Source organism: Balaenoptera physalus (genome assembly GCF_965194825.1).
Source record: "Balaenoptera physalus genome assembly, chromosome: 1".
NCBI lineage: Eukaryota > Metazoa > Chordata > Mammalia > Artiodactyla > Balaenopteridae > Balaenoptera > Balaenoptera physalus.
The window spans coordinates 187516848-187536076 of record NC_138882.1 but is presented as its reverse complement, the minus strand read 5'-3'; the positions used below and the strand labels follow the sequence as shown (position 1 = coordinate 187536076).

At 46.2% G+C, this 19229-nt stretch overlaps 1 protein-coding gene across 5 annotated transcripts in view; it reads left to right on the top strand.

Moving 5' to 3' along the window:
* DISP3 (dispatched RND transporter family member 3) overlaps positions 1-19229 on the top strand; it is a 53288-nt gene that overhangs the window by 11024 nt on the left and 23035 nt on the right. For all 5 annotated transcript variants that reach the window (XM_082463664.1, XM_082463660.1, XM_082463661.1 and 2 more), the window contains 2 exons: positions 8411-9509; positions 10450-10669. In XM_082463664.1, coding sequence (XP_082319790.1) covers positions 8414-9509; positions 10450-10669 — 1316 coding nt within the window. In that variant the 5' untranslated portion in view covers positions 8411-8413. The remainder of the gene's footprint in view (positions 1-8410; positions 9510-10449; positions 10670-19229) is intronic.

Sequence of the window (19229 nt, the reverse complement as noted above, 5' to 3'; positions counted from 1 at the left end):
GTGAGGCCTGAGTTGTGCATGTGGAACAGGGTGGGGAGGGAGGGACAAGAGTGGGTCAGTGAGTGGAATTCCCTTGGGCAGTGGAGCACAGTGGCTAAAAGGATGGGCTCTGATTCAGGCCTGCGGAGGCTCAGATCCCAGCCCCACTCCTGCTGCCTTGTAGAGCTGAGGCTGGATCAGACAAGGCGTAAACAAGTAAAGCACCAGTGACGGCACGCGGCAGTGCTCGGTGGATGGGAAGCCCCTTGCGTAGGGCCTTCTATTTTCTTTCGCTGCCTGCCCCACGAGAAAGAGCTGGATGGCAGATCTGGACGGCCTGTGTGTGTCCTTTCTCTGGACATAAAGTACTATTCCTGGCCCAAATGGCATCATTTCTCCCCTCCCCATGGCTGAAGGAAGGGGTGCTTGGAGGAGTGGACCCTGGCCAGAGATCCAGGAGCCTGAGTCCATCCCTAGAGCCGGGGGGGTAGGACAAGCCTGAGGAGAGGCTAGTGTGAGCCCCAGCAAGGGGAAGGCCAAAGGCAAGGTCACCTGCTGGAGGAAGCCACTGGAAATAGGGGAGGGTGACCAGGGCAGCAGGGTCTTTCACAGAATAGTCCTGGAGTACCTGCAAAAGAGTCACCTGGGGAGGTGGTGTAAATACAGATTCCTGGGCCCCATCCCCTGAGCATCTGATTGACGGGATCTAGTGCCTGGCCCAGGAGTTTGCCTTTTAACAAGTGCACCTGGTGACTGATCCATATTGAAGTCTGAGGGCCGATGTAGCAGAGGATAGAAAAGTCAGCTCCAGCCGACTTGTAGACCTGGCCACGAGCAGGGGCCAGGTTTGGGGCTCTTCCCATCTTTGAAGCTCATCATGACAGTACTAGCTGCTGTGACTTAGCCAGCAGGGTGTCATTACCCCATTTTTCAGATCAGGAAACTGAGACTTGCCCAAGGCACCCCGTTAGTGGCAGAGCCAGGGTTTGAACCCAGGGCTGTCTCTCCCCCTTCCCCCCAAAATCAGGCCCTGGTGCTCTTAATACCTGACATCCCTCTTAGTGTTGGGGGACCAGTTCTGTTCCACTGAGCCCACCAGAGAGAGAACACACAGAATGGGGGAAGCTTAGGCCGCTGTAACCATTAATGTTGGGTTCCTCTGGTGCTGGCTGGGATGTTTCCCCGGGTGATATATTGATGAGATCAAAGCTTGTTTGCCTGATACATATCGAGCTGTTGGGCTTCTGAGTCAGTGCCCACAGTTTCCTCACCAGCTGTCAACCTGGGGAGGCCAGCCGTCCTTCATGTGCTCCATCGCCGCAGCCTGCCCTTCTCTGAGAAATGGGGCACCTGGACGGGCTCACCACAGAGCCCCTCTCCCAGATCCCTTCCTTCTCCCACCCCACCTGGGCTCCCAATAAATAAGCCCAGACTTTCTTTGGGGGGAGAAGTGGTCGTGTACATCCCTCTTCCTGCCCTCTGTTGGCAAATTTAGCCGATAGAATGGTATTTCTTAGGGGGCAGGAGGTCTAATGGGGGGTAGGTGCAGGTGTTTGCTTCAGCTGCAGGTGTGAAGCCAGATTTCTTCAGGGCTGGGGCAGGGAGGATGGGGGTGATAGATTTAGGGTCTTCTTGTTGGCGAGAAGGCTCAGAAAGCCACCCAGCCACACTCCTTCCTCTGTGGATTTGAAGGGCATTCCCTGTCTCTGTTGCCATTTTCATCTGAGATTCTGCATAGGACTTGGGGCTTCTTGAGAGAAGAGTCCAGGAGGATCCTTGGATCCAGCTGCTGGGATGGGGCTCCCTGCTTCACCCCCACTTTCCCTCTGGGGAAATTATATTAGTGGGGGTCCTCCAGAGAAACAGAACCAATAGGATGTTTATTAGGTAGAGAGAGAGAGAGAGAGAGAGATTGAGAAGAGTTGAGGCATCCCGATATCTGCAGTTGGCAAGCTGGGACCCAGGAGAGCTAATGGTGTAGCTCCAGTCTGTGTCCAAAGGCCTGAGATTCAGGAGAGCTGATTATGTAAGTTCCCGTCTGAAAGCCAGCAGACTCGAGACCCAGGAAGAGTCAATGTTTCAGTCCGAGTCTGAAGACTGGAAAAGACCAATGTCCCAGCTCAGGCAGTCAGCAGAAAGCGTTCCCTCTTACTCAGCCTTTTTATTCCATTCAGGTCTTCAACTGATTGGATGAGGCCCACCCACACTAGGGGAGGCCATCTGCTTTACTCAGTCTGCACAACATCCAGAATCATGTTTGGTCAAATGTCTGGCATCCCATGGGCCAGTCAAGCTGACACATACTATTAACCGTCACATCCATGCTTTCCTTGAAGGGAAGGCCAAGCATCCAAGGCTGGTGGAGACTTCCTTTGCATCATGCCCTGAGCTGCCTGTCACCTACTAAAAGCAGAATTGCTGAGACTTGCGTGCTTTCAGATCTTACGGGAATGCTACAGGCTTGCTAAAGGGCAGTGGGTTTCCTCAGTGAGTATTTACATCTCAGCTCTCAAGGAACTCAAAGGCTGCTTGGAATGGTGAAAAGAACATGGGCTTCGGGATTAGTAGACCTGAGGTTCAAATGCTAGTTCCATGCCTTATTAGCTGTGTGACCACAAGAGAGTCCCTTAACCTCTCTGACTGTTTATTACTCTGTAAGATGGGGATGCTTATAAAACTCCCTTGCAGAGCTGATATATGAGAGAGGGTGCTTGCACATGGTAGGTGCACAGCTAATTATTATGTTATGATTCTCTTCCTGGGTGTCAGTTTCTGCATTGAGCTAGCTGGGTTTCCGGCTTCATCCCATCTGCGTGATTTTGACCCAGTTTTATCACCATGTCTCCAACGTATCTGCAGCCTCCTGGCCTGAGATGGAGTACTCAGGTATCCAAGAAGAATTTGGAATTCTGGATAGCAGGCACATAGTTGGGGCATATGGAAGCTGGCAGACTCTTAGAAGATGGGGTATTAGGATTTAGGACAGTGACGCCTGGTAGGGACCAAGCCCTCGTCTTTCCTTTCCTCTCTTCTCCACCTCTGATGAGCTAAATTCACCAAAGGGGTAGATCCATAACCAGAGAGTGAAGAAGGGCACAATGTCCCCACTGCAGCACATCAGGAGGAAATGGAGCTGTTTGACTCAAAATATCTCATTTTGAATTTCTGCCCAAATCTCTTAGCCCAAGAGTAGGAAAATCAAAGACCCCAAGATGTTTCCAAGAACCAGAGCTGAACCAGGGAGGCAAAACACCCCTAGACAGGAAGAAAAAGCTGATTAGCTCCTAATTACCATTAAATTATATATACATATACGTGCTTTAAGCCAAATCTGCAAGGCTAATGTGATTTTTTAATTACATTTTAATAGTCTGGCTGGGATGGGGAAATGAAGAAGGAAGGGTTCTGTTACCCTTCGTTAGAAGGAGGGAAGTTGTAAACAGGGATACAGGCAGCTCAGGCATGGGGCCACATCCTTTGGAGCCTTTCTGGAGAAGAGCAGGGCCCAGTGTGGGGCTGAGGGTGTCTGAGAAAATACCGCCTCCCACCAAAGCCCCGTTCTGTATGGATGGGGAAGTCCATCTGGCTTGTGACTTGAAGAATACCTCTTTCCTCGACCTTAAAAATAGCTGCCCTATGTTGGCTCTTTGGGTCCCCATGTCATCTTCCCCAGGCCTGGTTGTTCCCTAGGGCTGCCAAAAACTGCCTCCAGAATCTGGTGATGGAGCAGGTAGAGCACTCCTTTGAGCCAAGTGTCCTGGCTCTGCCATTGAAATATGACCTTGGGTAAGACCCTTCTCTGGGCTTAGTTTCTAAGCTGTGAAATGAAGGAGTGGGATCAGGTGTGCTCTGATGTCCCTTCTGAGTCTGATAAGACAGGATCTACTTCCTGGTCATTTAAAAGACTCCTCTGTCCATCTCAGGGGAATAGAAGATTCCACACTCACTCACTCATTGGGCATTTGCCACCTCCCGCTCTCCCCAGGTCCTTCCGCTTTCTAACCAGGATCTCTCTTGCTGCAACTCTCCACGTTGCCTCTCCTTGGAGGACAGAACCCTCCCCCCTCCCATGCCTATTATAGTAACTCCTCAAAGAGTCGAAGGCTGTTAACAAAATCCCTTCTACACACATACACACATGTTCTATTTTTAAATAACGTTTATTTCTGATTCTAAAAGTCCAGCTGTACCTGATCATTGTAGAAAAATTGGAAATAGACAAGTATAAAGAAGAAAATAAAAATCACCCATAATCCTCCCAGACAGAGATAACCACTAGTAATGGGGTTTTTTAACGCATATATATGTAGATTTTTTTTTTTTGTTATAACATTGGGATAATGCTGCAAATGTGGCCTTGGGTTGCCCCGAGCCTGGCCCTTGAAATTGGGCCGGGTTCTTTCTTCTGAGGCTCCTCAGGGTCTGCTGTTCCCTTTCAGGCTGCTGTCTCATTTGCTTTTCCCAAGAGGAGGGGAACCATGTTCCATGGCTGTGTGTCCACCTTGGTTCATGGGCCCCCGGGAGGCCCAGAGTTTTGACTGTCTCTGAGTGTGTGTGTGTGTGTATGTGTGTGTGTCAGAGACAGATGGAGAGGGAGGGAGAGAGCAAACATGTCCGTCACTGAGCAGGAACAGCACCCTAATGGGAGATCATGAAGGCAGGATGACGGGCCCCCGTGATCACAGCCCTACTTTGGGCTCTTTGTCTGAGTCAATGAGAGGTATTGAAGGAACCATCCTTATCTCCTTTCCATGGTGCAGCTGGAGCTCTGCACTAAGCGAATCAATTCCCATAATCTGAGAAAGGAAAACAAATTTGCGATTTGCTGCCCATCCTGGGAGGGGCCACTGAGGACAGGGTTGCCAGCTGAGGCATTGGTGTCAGACCCCAGCTGCCAGCCGGGCCTCCCTTGGTTTGGTGGAATCTCTCAGATTGCACCCACCGCCCCCCCCACCCTTGGCCTGCAGACTAGGGCTTCTCAGAGAGTCTGGAGGTGTCACAGCTGGAGGGACCTGGGCTTTTACCATCCCACTGCCAGATGGGAGAGACAGGGTACCAAGAAGGGATGGGACATGCCCAGGGCCACACGGAAAGTTGGAGGCTGAGCCGGGTCTGGAGCCATGTGTAATTTCTCACCTGGCAACTTTCCTTTTCAGGGGTAGACTGAGAAGGCGGGCATGGTGGTGGAGGCAGGGAGTGGAGCGCTAGACAAGTCATCAGGTCCACTTCCTCCTCATCCATCTCATCCTCTCCAAGATCCTTCCCACCCCAGGCAGAAGAAGCCATACTCTCTGCCCTACGCTTATACTGTTTGGTGTCTGACTGTCCTCTGTCCAGGGGAAAGTTCTACCTAATAGCAAACCCAGCTTCTTCAGAGATCCCCTTTCCTTCCTTCATTTAACAAATATCTGCTAGGCACTAACCTCCCTCCCCAGAGTATTTTAGGCCACAGGAACACAGCAGGGAACGCGACAGCCAAGTCCCTGCTCCCTTGGAGTTCATGTCCACCGAGCTGTGGGGCTCTCACTGGGAGGCAGAAGGAGTCACTTAAATCTAGCAAGTACAGTCTGCAGGGCACAGAGTCACACATATGCGACAGGGCTCCATTGCAATTGTTCAGTTACTGTTGCTATGGAACAAACTATCCCAACACTTAGTGATGTATGACAGCTGATATACTATGTTCATGGATTCTGTGGGTCAGGATAGGGCACAGGAGAGGGTGGCTTAGCTCGACTCCACAGTATCTGGTCCTCAGCTGGGAAGACTAGAAGGCAGGGGATAACTTGATGGCAGGGGGCCCAGAATCACTGGAGGCATTTTCATTCATATGTCTGGTGGTTGATGCTGGCTGTCAGCCAGGTTGTCAGCAGGAGCTCCTACATGTGGTCTCTCTGCATGGGCTAATTTGGGCTTCCTCACAGCATGGTGGCGGGGTTCAAGGATGAGTGTCCCAAGACAGCCAGGTGGAAGCTGCATCTCCCTTTTTACCTAGCCTCAGAAGTCACAGGGCACTGCTCTGCTGTGGCCACAGCCCACCCAGACTCAAGGGAAGGAATGCAGACATTACTTCTTGATGGGAGAAGTCTTAAAGTCACATCATGAGAAGAACATGTGAGGTGGGAGATACTGTTGTGGCCATCTTTGGCAAATACAATGGGCCCCATGGGTGTTTTAGGAGTTCACAGCCTTTGGGGAGAAGCAGAGTGTAAAAGAATAGTAGCTGTCATTTCCCAAGCACTTACACCTACCAGGCACTGTGGTCAGCCTGCTCTGTAGATCATCTAGCAACCTCGATGGTGAGTACTGTGAGCCCCGTTTTGCAGATGGAAAAACTGAGGCTCAGAAATGCTACACTGTCTGCCCTAAGTCATACAGCTGGGATTTGCACCCAAATCTGTCTGCCTCCAAAACCATGGCTTTTAACAATCTGCTACACTGCCTCTCCCTCCTTGTCCCTAAGTAGTTTTTACCCCCAAAGTGTGGTGAGAAGCTTAGACAAGTAGCTTGGGGGTGGGGGGTGGGGGGGGGGTGTTCAGATCTGGGGAGGCTTCTTGGCAGAGGTGACACTTGAGCAAGGCCTTGAAAGATGTTTTAAACTTGGACATCTGGGGAAGGGAGTAGCATTCCTGATGGAGTAGCAACGGGATAGAGGGATCACCCAGGGAGTGCTGACTTGACTCAGAATCCTGGTCTTAGGCCCGCTCACACACCAACACATTGTAAACTGTACCCTGGGCAAGGCAGGCTGAGGCTGGAGGCCAGTGGATGAACTGAGTCCCCAGAAGAAAAATGCAAAGTTGGCCCCTGTCCCTTTCCACCATATTACTTACCATCAGCTTCCTCCTTCAGCGGCTGGGAATGGGATGGAGGTTCCCCCAAACCTCCACCTCCACATGCAGACCTGGGTTTGCCCTTTGGAGATGGGGTGAGTCTGAACTGCCTCTGGTTCACTCCCACAAGCTTCTGCTAAAGCAAATTGGGCCGCAGTGCAGGTAGCATGCCCTTGGCAGGCTTGTGTTAGGGCCTCAGAAATGGGAAGTTAAATGTTTGCATCCATAGGAACCTCGAATATTACAGAAGCAGTTCCCGCCCCTTCCAGGCCTCTCTCCCTTTCAAGTCTTCCTCTCCCACCCACCCTCGGCACCCCCTCCCTCCTCTTCCGTCCCCTAACTCCACTCTCCTGTCCCTCTCCAGTTTTCATCTTTCTCTGTCTCGCATCTCTCCCATGTCCTGTCTCTCAGTCTCTGTTTCCCTCCTTCTCCTTGCCCTCTCTTCTTCACTTTCTTTGGGCTGAGGGCAGCCCCCTCTCTTCCTGGACAGACAGTCTAATTGAAATGGAGCATTCTAGAGAATGTTAATAGGAAAGACAGCATTAATTAGCCAGCGCTGGCATAATTAGCTTCCCCTTCTCACTGCCTGGCCTCTAACTGGATAATGTGTCTCTCTCCATCCAAACAGAGGGCAGACAGGACAAGGGGACAGGCCATGCCCGGGGATGCCGGAAGGCCTCTTGCCTTTGGACCACCCTGCTGGAGTCCTCAGGCTGCCCTCTCCTGCCAGGCCCTCCTGCTGCTTGTGCCCACATCTTGGGGAGACAGATGCCCGCCCCCTGTCTGTGCCTAAAGGTTTGACGTCCCTGGAGCTGCATATTAAGTGGTCTGAGCCTGACAGACAGTGGCCACAGCTGCAGTGTCCCAAAGAGGGGGTGGGGAGCTATTGAGAGTTCTTGAGCAGAACTATGACAGGCATCTAGCCCTGGCAGAGCCGCATGGGCAATGGCTGAGCACATTACAGTCCCCAGAGAGGAGCAAAGAAATCTGTTCAAGTGACAGATAATATACTACACAGACTGAAAGTGCTTCCACCCTTGACACTCCCCGCAGTCGTGTGAGGCAGGAATGGCCACCTCTATTTTATAGATGAAGACTGAGGTTCAGGATGCCAACTAGGGTCTGACTTCAAAGACCATATGCTCTTTCCCTTCTACCCTCATACTTTTGGATGCCTTTATAGTTGCTCGTTAAATAAAAGTGATTGCAGCAAAGTCACACCTCACATTGGCTTTGAGTTCTAAAATCAGAGGATGCAGCAAAAATTGGGAAATCATACATCGTCAAAATTCCCCTCGAATATCCCTTACACGGGGAGGAATATCTCTTCTGTTTGCAACTGGGCTGTGATTCTCCTTTTTCTGTGACCTTGAAAGCCCTGATCTAGTTGGGAGATGTGATGGGCAAATAACAGGAATTTTCTTTCTGTTTTGTGCACATGTGGTTGAATTCAGTTAAGTGCCTGCTTGATGCAATTCCATTGTAGTATTTGTCTTGGTTATGAGTGGGCAGGGTTAACACTCAGGGTGGGCGACTGCAGCTACAGGGCACCATCCTCTCCTTCTCTGCAGCCTGCTGACCCTCTCCCTCTCCTGTAGGCTATGGACTCGGAGGATGACCCCTTGCTGCAGGATGTGTGGCTAGAGGAGGAGCAGGAAGAGGAGGAGGAAGCAACGGGTGAGGCCTTTAGGAGGGCCCAGAAGCCGGGGCCCCAAGCTGGGGCAGGGGGGCAGTGTTGCTGGCGGCACTGGACCTTGCCCTCCCGGCCCCCAGCGTCAGGCTTCTGGAATACGCTGGGCTGGGCCTTCACCAATCCGTGCTGTGCGGGGCTGGTGCTCTTCCTCGGCTGCAGCATCCCCATGGCTCTTTCAGCCTTCATGTTCCTCTACTACCCGCCGCTGGACATTGACATCTCCTACAATGCCTTTGAGATCCGCAACCATGAGGCCTCCCAGCATTTCGACGCCCTCGCGCTGGCGCTCAAATCCCAGTTTGGGTCCTGGGGGCGCAACCGGCGCGACCTGGCCGACTTCACTTCTGAGACGCTCCAACGCCTCATCACAGAGCAGTTGCAGCAGCTACATCTAGGCAATCGCTCGCGGCCGGCCGCCCGAGCCCAGTACCAGGTCCCTGCGGCGCTGCAGCTTGGCCCAGGACTGTGGGACACCTCCACCGCTCAGAAGCCAGCAGCCAATCGGAGCGGGCGTCTTCGGCGAGAGACTCCACCCCTGGGGAGCCTGGCAGCCAACCAGAGTGAAGCGCAGGTGAACCAGGGGCTGGACAAGAATGGGCGGCGCCAACCCAGCGCCCCTCCCCCCACGGCGGCTGCGGCCAATCAGAGCCGTGCCCGCCGCGGCGCCTCGCGTTGGGACTACTCACACTCCTATGTGAGCGCCAACACCCAGACGCACGCGCACTGGCGCATCGAGCTCATTTTCCTGGCGCGTGGCGACGCAGAGCGCAACATTTTCACGAGTGAGCGGCTGGTCACAATCCACGAGATTGAGCGCAAGATCATGGACCACCCGGGCTTCCGGGAGTTCTGCTGGAAGCCCCATGAAGTGCTGAAAGACCTGCCGCTCGGCTCCTACTCTTACTGCTCCCCGCCCAGCTCGCTCATGACCTACTTCTTCCCCACTGAGAGGGGTGGCAAGATTTACTATGATGGCATGGGCCAGGATCTGGCCGACATCCGGGGTGAGCAGCCCTGGGTGTGGGTAGGGCGGGGCCTGTAGGGACCAGGTCTGAAGGAGGCTGGAGGCGGGGCTTGTAAGGGGTGGAGACTGAGGGTAGGTGGGGCTTGTAAGGGAAGGGGGTGGTTAATGAGGCTGGGAGCGGGGCTTGGAGGTTAAGGGAAGGCTTGATTCTTGACTCAGTACTTGACAGACTGGTCGGAGGATGGGGTCAGAATTGGCTGTGAGGTAGAGTCAGGCTGGAGCTGAGTGCTGGGCGGGCCTCGGGGCCATCATTGAGGAAGGGCAGGGAGCTGGGTTTGGGTGTAAGATGGGATCTGAGGGAGGCAAGGAAGGAGGTTTGTGTGCACACCTGGATTGAGGGAGACTGGGAGTTATGCTGTGGCCAGAGTTAGGCTTGGGGTGGGGCTTGGGCGTGAGGTTGGTTAGAGGGAAGGTGGGGTGTGGTTACAGAGAACCGGGCATCTGGAGAGAGGCTGGGGTTGAAGGAAGATCAAGGTGCATTAGTTTGAAGTACCTTAGGGATGGGACTTGAGAAAGGATGGGGAGGGGCCAGAGGCTGGCTGTGGAGGCGGGGCTTGGGTTTGCCTTTTAAGGGGCACATGGGCGGGGTTCTAAGCAGATGGAGGCGGGACTGGGATGGGAAGGAGTTACAGGACTGCAGAGACTGAGCCTTGGAATTAGGTGAGGTTCAAACTGAAATGAAGGTGTAAACTTAGTGGGAGCCGCCTGAGCATATCTGGGGGGCTGCTCCCCTTGGACAGCTGTGATTTCTCTAAGCCATCCGTTCTATTAGAGACAGTTGGAGGTAGCCCAAGCTGGGACAGTTTTCCATTTCCTTAGAAAGGGGGTGAGGTGTTGAGGAGGGCAGGATGACCCTGGTGGAGGGTTGTTGGGAGCCGACCCACTGAGCTCCTTGGACCCCTTGACCTCTGCCCCTGCAGGCTCCCTAGAGCTGGCCATGACTCACCCGGAGTTCTACTGGTATGTGGACGAGGGCCTCTCTGCAGAAAACCTCAAGAGCTCCCTCCTGCGCAGCGAGATCCTCTTTGGAGCACCCCTGCCCAACTACTACTCGGTGGACGATCGCTGGGAGGAGCAGCGGGCTAAGTTTCAGAGCTTTGTGGTCACCTACGTGGCCATGCTGGCCAAGCAGTCCACTAGGTAGGCAGTCCAGCTGCACCCGCTGTGTGCCTGGCCTGTCCTTGTTTGCACCAGGAAAGGGCTGTATTAGCGTAGGGAATTGGTTTCCAGGTGGTTCTTTTCTCATGAACCCCAGATCCCCTTACCTGCAAAGCTTTTCCCTAGGAGGTCTTTCTTTTCAGATCAGGGGCAGAGCCAGATACATCCTCATCAGCACTCTGACAGATGAAAAGACGCTTTTCCTGATCAGTGCTGATGGTTTAGTGAACATGACAGCTCTGGAGGAACTTCTGCCCTGGAGGTCTTTGGTATTGATTTTCTCCTGAGGTGGTGCTAGAAGGCTTTCTGGAAAGAGTATTGACCAGGGCATAAGGAGTTCCTCTCTGCTTCTACTAGCCAGGGTGATAGTGGGCAAGTCACTTCACTTCTCTGGGCCTCTGATACTGGTAAAACGGGGATGATGACTCCTGCTACCCTTCTGCAGTCATTAGGAGGAGACGAACTAAGAGATGTGAAAGAGCTTTTGGGCACTGGGTGCTTTGATCGTCCTCCAGCCCTTGGGATGTGTGTCTGAGAATACAACTGGGCCTCTCCCCACCAGGAAAGAGCATTGGAGAGTTCATCTGTCAGTCCTGCAGGGCAATAACTCCAGTGCCTCTTGGTCTTCTGCCCTGACAAGTCAGCCCCTGGCACAGGAGGAATGATTCTGACTGAAATACCCTCATTCCTTTATTGAGCAACTACTGTAATAATCAGAGCTAACATTTATTGAGTGCTTACCCTGTGCCACACACTGTTCTGAGCCCCTTATACACACCATCTAACTTAATTCTTACACCAACCCAGTGAGGGAGGTGCTGCTAAGATTATCTCCATCCTACAGTTGAGGAAACTGAGGCACAGTACAATTAAGGAAGCTGGCCAAAACTTTAAGGCTTGTAAGTGGTGGAATGGGATTAAAATCCAGGGTTTCTAATTCAGAGCCTTCGCCCTGTGTGTTTTTACAGCAGTTGCTTTGCTAAGAGTCTTCTCCCAGTCCTGCTTCATTGCCAGGCAAACCCCTGTTCATCCACTGAGATCCAGCCTGGACAACTTTTACTTGAGGCCTCATTAAATGACCACCCTACCTATTTCCACAGTCCCTTTCCTTCTCCATAGGGAGGCAGGAAAGAGCATACACAGGCTTTGGAGTCAGATATATCTGGGGTCAGATCCCAGTTACTCCACCTAATTGTGGGAGATTCAGCGAGCTATTTCACCTCTGAGCCACAATTTCGTCAGCACTTGTCACTCTGTATTTTAGTTTTTTAATTCCTTGTCACTCAAAGTACAACTGTTGAATCAGCATCACCTGGGGACTTGTTAGAAATGCAGAATATCAAGGCCTTTCCCAGACCTACAGGCTTTGCAGGTGACTTGTTTGGATATTAAAATCTGAGAAAGTTCTGGTTTAATTATTTCTCAGTAGAGTGTGAGTTTGTTGAGGACTGGGGTTGCTCCTGCTTCCTTTCTGTAGGCCTGGCCCCTAGCGCAGTATCAGGAATATCTTACTAGGGATTTGTCTGGGGAATGAATGAATGGATAGATGGATGGATGGATGGATGGATGGATGGATGGATTGGAGGTAACTCAGGGAAAAGTACTTGGCTGGGTTGGGAATCTGGGAGGGACTCGCTGTAGAAGGATCTTCAAGGTTTTAGATACCAACAATTACCTCTGCTTAATATGTTCAGCTGCTGAGACAAAACCCCTGTCCTGGGTAAAAAGAAAACTCTCCTCCCCTTACCATCTCCCCAGAGCTTCATAGGAGTGGTGACAACCAGGGCCCCTGTAGACTTGACTTTAGTGCCTTCTTTTGGATTAATAAAATCTTTTTTATCAGTCTATTGTTGGTTACCCAAGAGATGGCAACATGCACTTTGACTTATTACAAAGAATAATACAAATTATCACTTTTACTACTTCCCTGATAATACCAGAATCCTAGAACTCATTCATTGCATTTACACCCCTTCAGCCTTTTGCATTTTTGTTGCATGCATTTTAATTCTATATACATTTTAAACCTCATAAGACATTACATTATTATTTTACTGAGTCAGAATCCATTTATATTTACTCACATATTTACATTTTCTGTTGCTCTTCATTACTTTCTACAATTTCATGTTTCCCTCTGGGATCATCTTCCTTCTATCTGAAGAACTCTCTTTAGTATTTTTTTTTTTTAGTGCAGGTTTGCTGGTGATAAATTCTCTATTTTGTTTGCCTAGAAGGCATCTTTATTTTACTTTAATTTTTGAAGTGTATTTCTGCTGGTATAGAATTAGAAATTTGCAGTTATTTTCTTTTAATACTTTAAAGATGTCAATCCATTGGGTAATGACTGCCATCATTTTTTTGGGAAAAGTCAGCTGTAAATCTTTTTGTTGCCTCTTTGAATGATTGTCTTTTTATCTCTGGCTGCTTTTAAGATTTCTATTTGTTTTTGGTTTCAACAGTCTTACTATGATGTATGTCAGCATGATTTTCTTTGTATTTGCTCTGCTTGAGGTGCACAGAGCTTCTTGAATCTGTGGGTTGATAACTTTCATCAGTTTTAGGAATTTCCTGGCTATTATGTCTTCAAATATTGCTTCTACTTCAGTCTCTGTCCCCTCTCCTTTAAGGATTCTAATTACACAAATGTTAGATATTTTCAGAGTCCCATGTGTTTTCTTTTTTTTAATGAATATGATAATAAGAGGTGGGAGCTGGAAAGGTAAGCTGAAGAGTCTGGGTAATTGGCATGCTGCTTTCTTTATTTTTTAATTTAATTTAAAAAATTTTAATACAATTTTTAAGGTTACACTCCATTTACAGTTATTGCAAAATATTGGCTATATTCCCCATGTTGTACAATACATCCCTGTAGCCTAACTTACACAAGTTCCATGTGTTTTCAATGCTCTTTTCCAGGCTTTTCTTTTCTTTCTTTTCTTTCCATGTTTTGGTTTAGATATTCCAATTCGCTGATCCTGTCTTCTGTTGTATCTAGTCTGCCATTTAATGTCTATTGAGATTTCAATGTTAATGTTATGTTTTCCTGTTGAGAATTTCCAATGATTCTTTATTATAGATCTAAATCTCTGGTGAAATTTTTCATCGTTTAATTTATTTTGTCCATATTCTCCTCTGTGTTCTTAAGCATATTAAGTTATTAGGTTATTATGGATAACTTGTGGATTTGTTTCTGTGGTCTGTTCTTTCACTTGGTTTTTGGTCATGTGGTCCTGCCTGTGAGTATGCCTGGTAATTTTTACTGAGTGATGAACATTATATATAAAAACATTGAGGTCCAAATGATGTTATTTCTTCCAGAGAAAGTTTATCCTTCCCTCCACTAGGCAGATGGAGTTGTGACTGATCACCTTAAATAGTCAGCAGTTACACGAAGTCGAGGCAGGTTTGCAATACTGAAAATTCTCAGCCTACCTCTAGTTTGCCCTTGGTTCTCTAAGATGTTCAACTGAGAGCCTGGAGTATTCTGCAGAGCCCCTTCCCTGGGCAGGTTTCAGACCCTAATCTTTGTCTCTCAAAACTGCTAAAAATATCTCTACTCTGGTTTTTCAGAGCCTTTCTGCTTAGGTTTGTAGCCTCATACTCCACACGGCCCCAGTATTTGGCAGAAGTGCTGAGGAAGAAACTGGCTTTATGCTATGCTGGTCTGCAAGTCTCTGCCCAAAGCTCTGCTAGTTTTTCTGACTCCCCGCCTAGATTTTTAGCCTCATGCCTGTGTTCAGAATCAGCAAATACCTCTAGGGTAAACACAGCTGTAGAAGGGAAGCTTACCTTTTGTAGGTTCTTCACTTTCTGGAGTCTTAGCCCTCTAGTTCTCATTGCTTCAGGAAGTCTCTAATGTCATTAAACAGATGATTTCTCAATTTTATCTGATTTTTTTAGTAGCTCTAGGCAAGAATATTGTTCTTGCATGAGCTATTCTTTTCTACTTGAGAGTAAAAGTTTGGGCCCATGTCTTTTTATACCCAGTAACTAAGACAGGACCTGGAACCTAGAAGGCATTCTATAAAAGCTATACAAATGAATGAATGAATAAACAATTGATTGAACTTTCAGTTTTCTACTCTAATGAAAGATCAATTAATCCATTTAGTTCAACAAAGTAGGTAATCCAAAGATCTTTTCTACTTGGTTTTTAACTGTCCTGTTTGGTTTTTTAAACAACTTTATTGAGGTATAATTGATATACAACCAATTGTATATCATATACAGTTGCATATACTTAAAGTTTACAATTTGATTAGTTTTGACCCATGTATACACCATGAAACCTTCACCACAATCAAGATAATGAAGAGACCCATCACCCCCAGAAGTTTATTTTTTTAATAAATTTATTTATTTATTTATTTTTGGCTGTGTTGGGTCTTGTCTTCGTTTCTATGCGAGGGCTTTCTCTAGTTGCGGCAAGCGGGGGCCACTCTTCATCGCGGTGTGCGGGCCTCTCACTATCGCGGCCTCTCTTGTTGCGGAGCACAGGCTCCAGACGCGCAGGCTCATTAGTTGTGGCTCACGGGCCCAGTTGCTCCGCGGCATGTGGGATCTTCCCAGACCAGGGCTCGAATCCGTGTCCCCTGCATTGGCAGGCAGATTCTCAACCACTGCACCACCAGGGAAGCCCACCCCCAGGAGTTTATTCATGTCCCCTTGATAATCACTCCATCCTGCCTCACCTTGCCTTCCCACTGCCACCCCAGGACCACTTTCTGTTTTTTATCACTGTATATTCATTTTCATTTTCTAGAGTTTTATATACATGACATCATATAGTATGCACAATTTTGATTGCTCTCTTTCACTCAGCCTAATTATTTTGAATTGTATCCATGTTGTTGCATATGTAGATGGTTTATTCTTTTTAAATGCTGAGTAGTATCCATTGTGTGGAGATGCCACCTTTTGTTCATCCACTCACCTGTTTATGGGTATTTGGGTTGTTTCCAGGTTTGGCTATTGCAGATAGAGCTGCTATGAGCAAGCCTTTGTGTGAACAAGTGCTTTCATATGTCTTAGATAAATACCTAGGAGTGAAATGACTAGATCATATGGTAGGTGTGTGTTTAACTTTTTAAGAAACTGCCAAATTGTTTTCCAGATTGGTTGTACCATTTTGTATTCCCACCCAGTGTATAAGAATTCCAGTTCCTCCACAACCTCTCTAACACTTGGTATGGTCAGTGTAAAAAATTTTAGCCATTCTACTAGGTGTGTGGTGATATCTCATTGCAATTTGAATTTGAATTTCCCTAATTACCAGTGATGTTCACATGCTTATTTGACATCCATTTATCTTCATTGGTGGCTATTTAGATCTTTTGATCACTTTAAAACTGGTTTTACATTTAGATCTGTGATATTCCATTTTTAATTAATCTTTGTATATGGTGCAAGGCATACACTATAAACACTTTGTATATATTGTAACGTGCCGATATTTATTTATTATTTTTATATGACTATCCAGTTGTTCCAGCATCATTTGTTGAAAAGATCATTCTTTCTTCACGAATTGCCTTTGCATCTTGGACAAAAATCTTTTGTCCGTATATATGTGAGTCTGTTTCTGGATGCTCTGTTCTGTTCCATTGATCTATTTTTTATTTGCACACCAGTATTACACTGTCTTGATTATGGTAGCTTTATACCATGTCTTGTCCAAGTGTTAGTCTTCCAGCTTTGTTGTTCTTTTTCAAAGTTGTTTTAGTTATTCTAGGTCCTTTGCATTTCCCTATGAATTTTAGAATCAGCTTGTCCATTTCTCCAAATAAAAGTCTGCTGGGATCTTGATTATGATTGTGTCAAATACACAGATCAATTTGAGGGGAACTGACATCTTAACAATATTAGTCTTGTGACTAATGAATGTGGTGTATATGATGTCTTTTGTCAGATTTATCCCTATTTCATATTCTCATGCTATTGTAAATGGTATGTTTTAAAAAATTTCATTTGGCTATTGTTAGTTGCTAGTATATAGAAATATAATTGACTTTGGGTCCTGCAACCTTGCTAAGCTCCCTTATAAGTTCTAGAAGATTTTTGGTAGATTACATTTGATTTTCTACATAGTTAATTATGTCTTTTGCTAACAAAGACAGTTTTACTTCTTGCTTTCCAATTTGGATGCCTTTTATTTCTTTCTCTTGCCTGAATGCACTGGCTAGAACATCCAGTACAATGTTGAATAAGTGATGAGAATGGACAACCCTGTATTATCCCTGACCAAAGTATGTAGGTTTTTTGTAGCTGTCCTTTATCAGGTTAAGGAAGTTCCCTTCTATTCCTAATTTGCTGGTGTCTTTTTTTTTTTTAATCAATAAGGAATATTCAGTTTTCTCAAATGTTTTTTCTGCATCTAGAGAGAGATCATACAGTATTTCTTTTTTCGTTTAATATGGTGAATTACATTGATTGAGTTTTTAATTTTAAACCATCCTTGCATTCTTAGGGTAAATCCCCCTTGGTCATGATATATCATCCTTTTTATATAGTGTTAGATTCTATTTGTATTCTTTGTTCATTGGTATATGTTCATGATGGATACTAGGCTATAGTTTTCTTGTAATATCTGTTTGATTTTGGTATCAAAATGTTTTACAGAATGAGGTGGAAAGTATTCTCCTCTCTTCAGTTGTCTGGAGAGTTTGTATAGAACTGGTATTATTCTTCCTTAAATGTTTGATAAAATTCACCAATGAAACTGTCTGGATCTGGAGTTTTCTTTATGGGAAGGTTTTAACTACAAATTCAATTCTTAAATATACATATAGGGCTATTAAAGTTATTTCTATGTTCTTGCACAAGTTTTGGTAGTATATTTCATGAAATTTGTCCATTTCATTTAAATTGTCAAATGAAATTGTCAAACTGTCAAATGACATTTCATTAAAATGTCAAAGTGATTCATAATATTCCTTATTATCTTTGAATATTTATAAAAACTGTAGTGATGTCCCTTCTTTCATGTGTGTTTTATCTCCTTTTTTCATGATTAGTCTGGCTAGAAGTTTATCAATCTTATTGATCTTCTCAAAGAACTAGCTTTTGGTTTCATTGATTTTTCTTTAGTATCTTTCTGTTTGTTTATTTATATATTTATATATTTATGCTCTGATCTTCATTATTTCCTTTCTTACACCTACTTTATATATAATTTTCTCTTGTTCTTTCTTGCAGTAGAAGCTGAGGTCATTGATTTGAAAGCTTTCTCCTTTTCTAATATAGGTGTTTATTGCTATAAAATTACCTTTGAGCATTGTTTTAGCTCATCTCACACATTTTGACATATGCTTTCATTTTCATTCAATTCAGAATACTTTCAATTTTCCCTTTTGATCTCTTCTTTGACCCTTGTATTATTTAAAAATGTGTTTGTCTCCAAATATTTATGAATTTCCCAGATAGTGTTTTGTTGCTAATTTTGAATTTAATTCTATCATGGTCAGAGAACATGCTTTGTGTGACTTAAGTTATTCTAAATTTATTGAGTTTTGTTTTATGGTCCAGGGTATGGTCTGTCTTGCTAAATGTTCCCTATGCACTTGAAAAGAATATATATTTTGCTGTTGTTTGGTGGAGTATTCTATAAATGTCAATTAAGTCAAGTTGGCTGCTTGGTTGTTTTTCAAGTCTTCTATATCCTTACTGATCTTCTGTCTACTTGTTCTAGCAATCATTGAGAAAAGGGGTTTTGAAATGTTCAACTATCATTGCAGGTTTGTCTATTTCTTTTTTCATTTCTATCAGTTTTTGCTTCATGTATTTTAAAGCTCTGTTGTTAGATCCAAAGCATGTAGTATTGTTGTATTCTTTTAACGAACTGAGCCCTTTATCATTTTTAAATTACTTTCTTTATCCTTAGTAATATTCTTTGCTCTGAAATTGATTTCATTTGTTATTAATGTAACAACTCCAGCTTTCTTTTGATTCATGTCAGCATGGTATATTTTTTTCTGCACTTTTGTTTTTAACCTATTTGTGTCTATATTTAAAGTGAGTTTCTTGTAGGCAGCTGGGTCTTGATTTTTTTTAAATCTAATCTGACTGTCTCTGCCTTTTAATTGGGGTGTTTAGATCATTTACAGTTAATGCATTGTTAATATGGTTAGACTTAAGACTATTTTATTTTATTCTCTTTGTCCCATATATTCTTAGTTCCCTTTTTCCTCTCTTCTGCCTTCTTTTAGACTGAGAATTTTTTTTTTTAATTAATTTATTTATTTATATTTATTTTTGGCTGTGTTGGGTCTTCGTTTCTGTGCGAGGGCTTTCTCCAGTTGTGGCAAGCGGGGGCCACTCTTCATCGCGGTGCGCGGGCCTCTCACTGTCGTGGCCTCTCTTGTTGTGGAGCACAGGCTCCAGACGCGCAGGCTCAGTAGTTGTGGCTCACGGGCCCAGTTGCTCCGCGGCATGTGGGATCCTCCCAGACCAGGGCTCGAACCCGTGTCCCCTGCATTAGCAGGCAGACTCTCAACCACTGCGCCACCAGGGAAGCCCCTAGACTGAGAATTTTTTATTATTC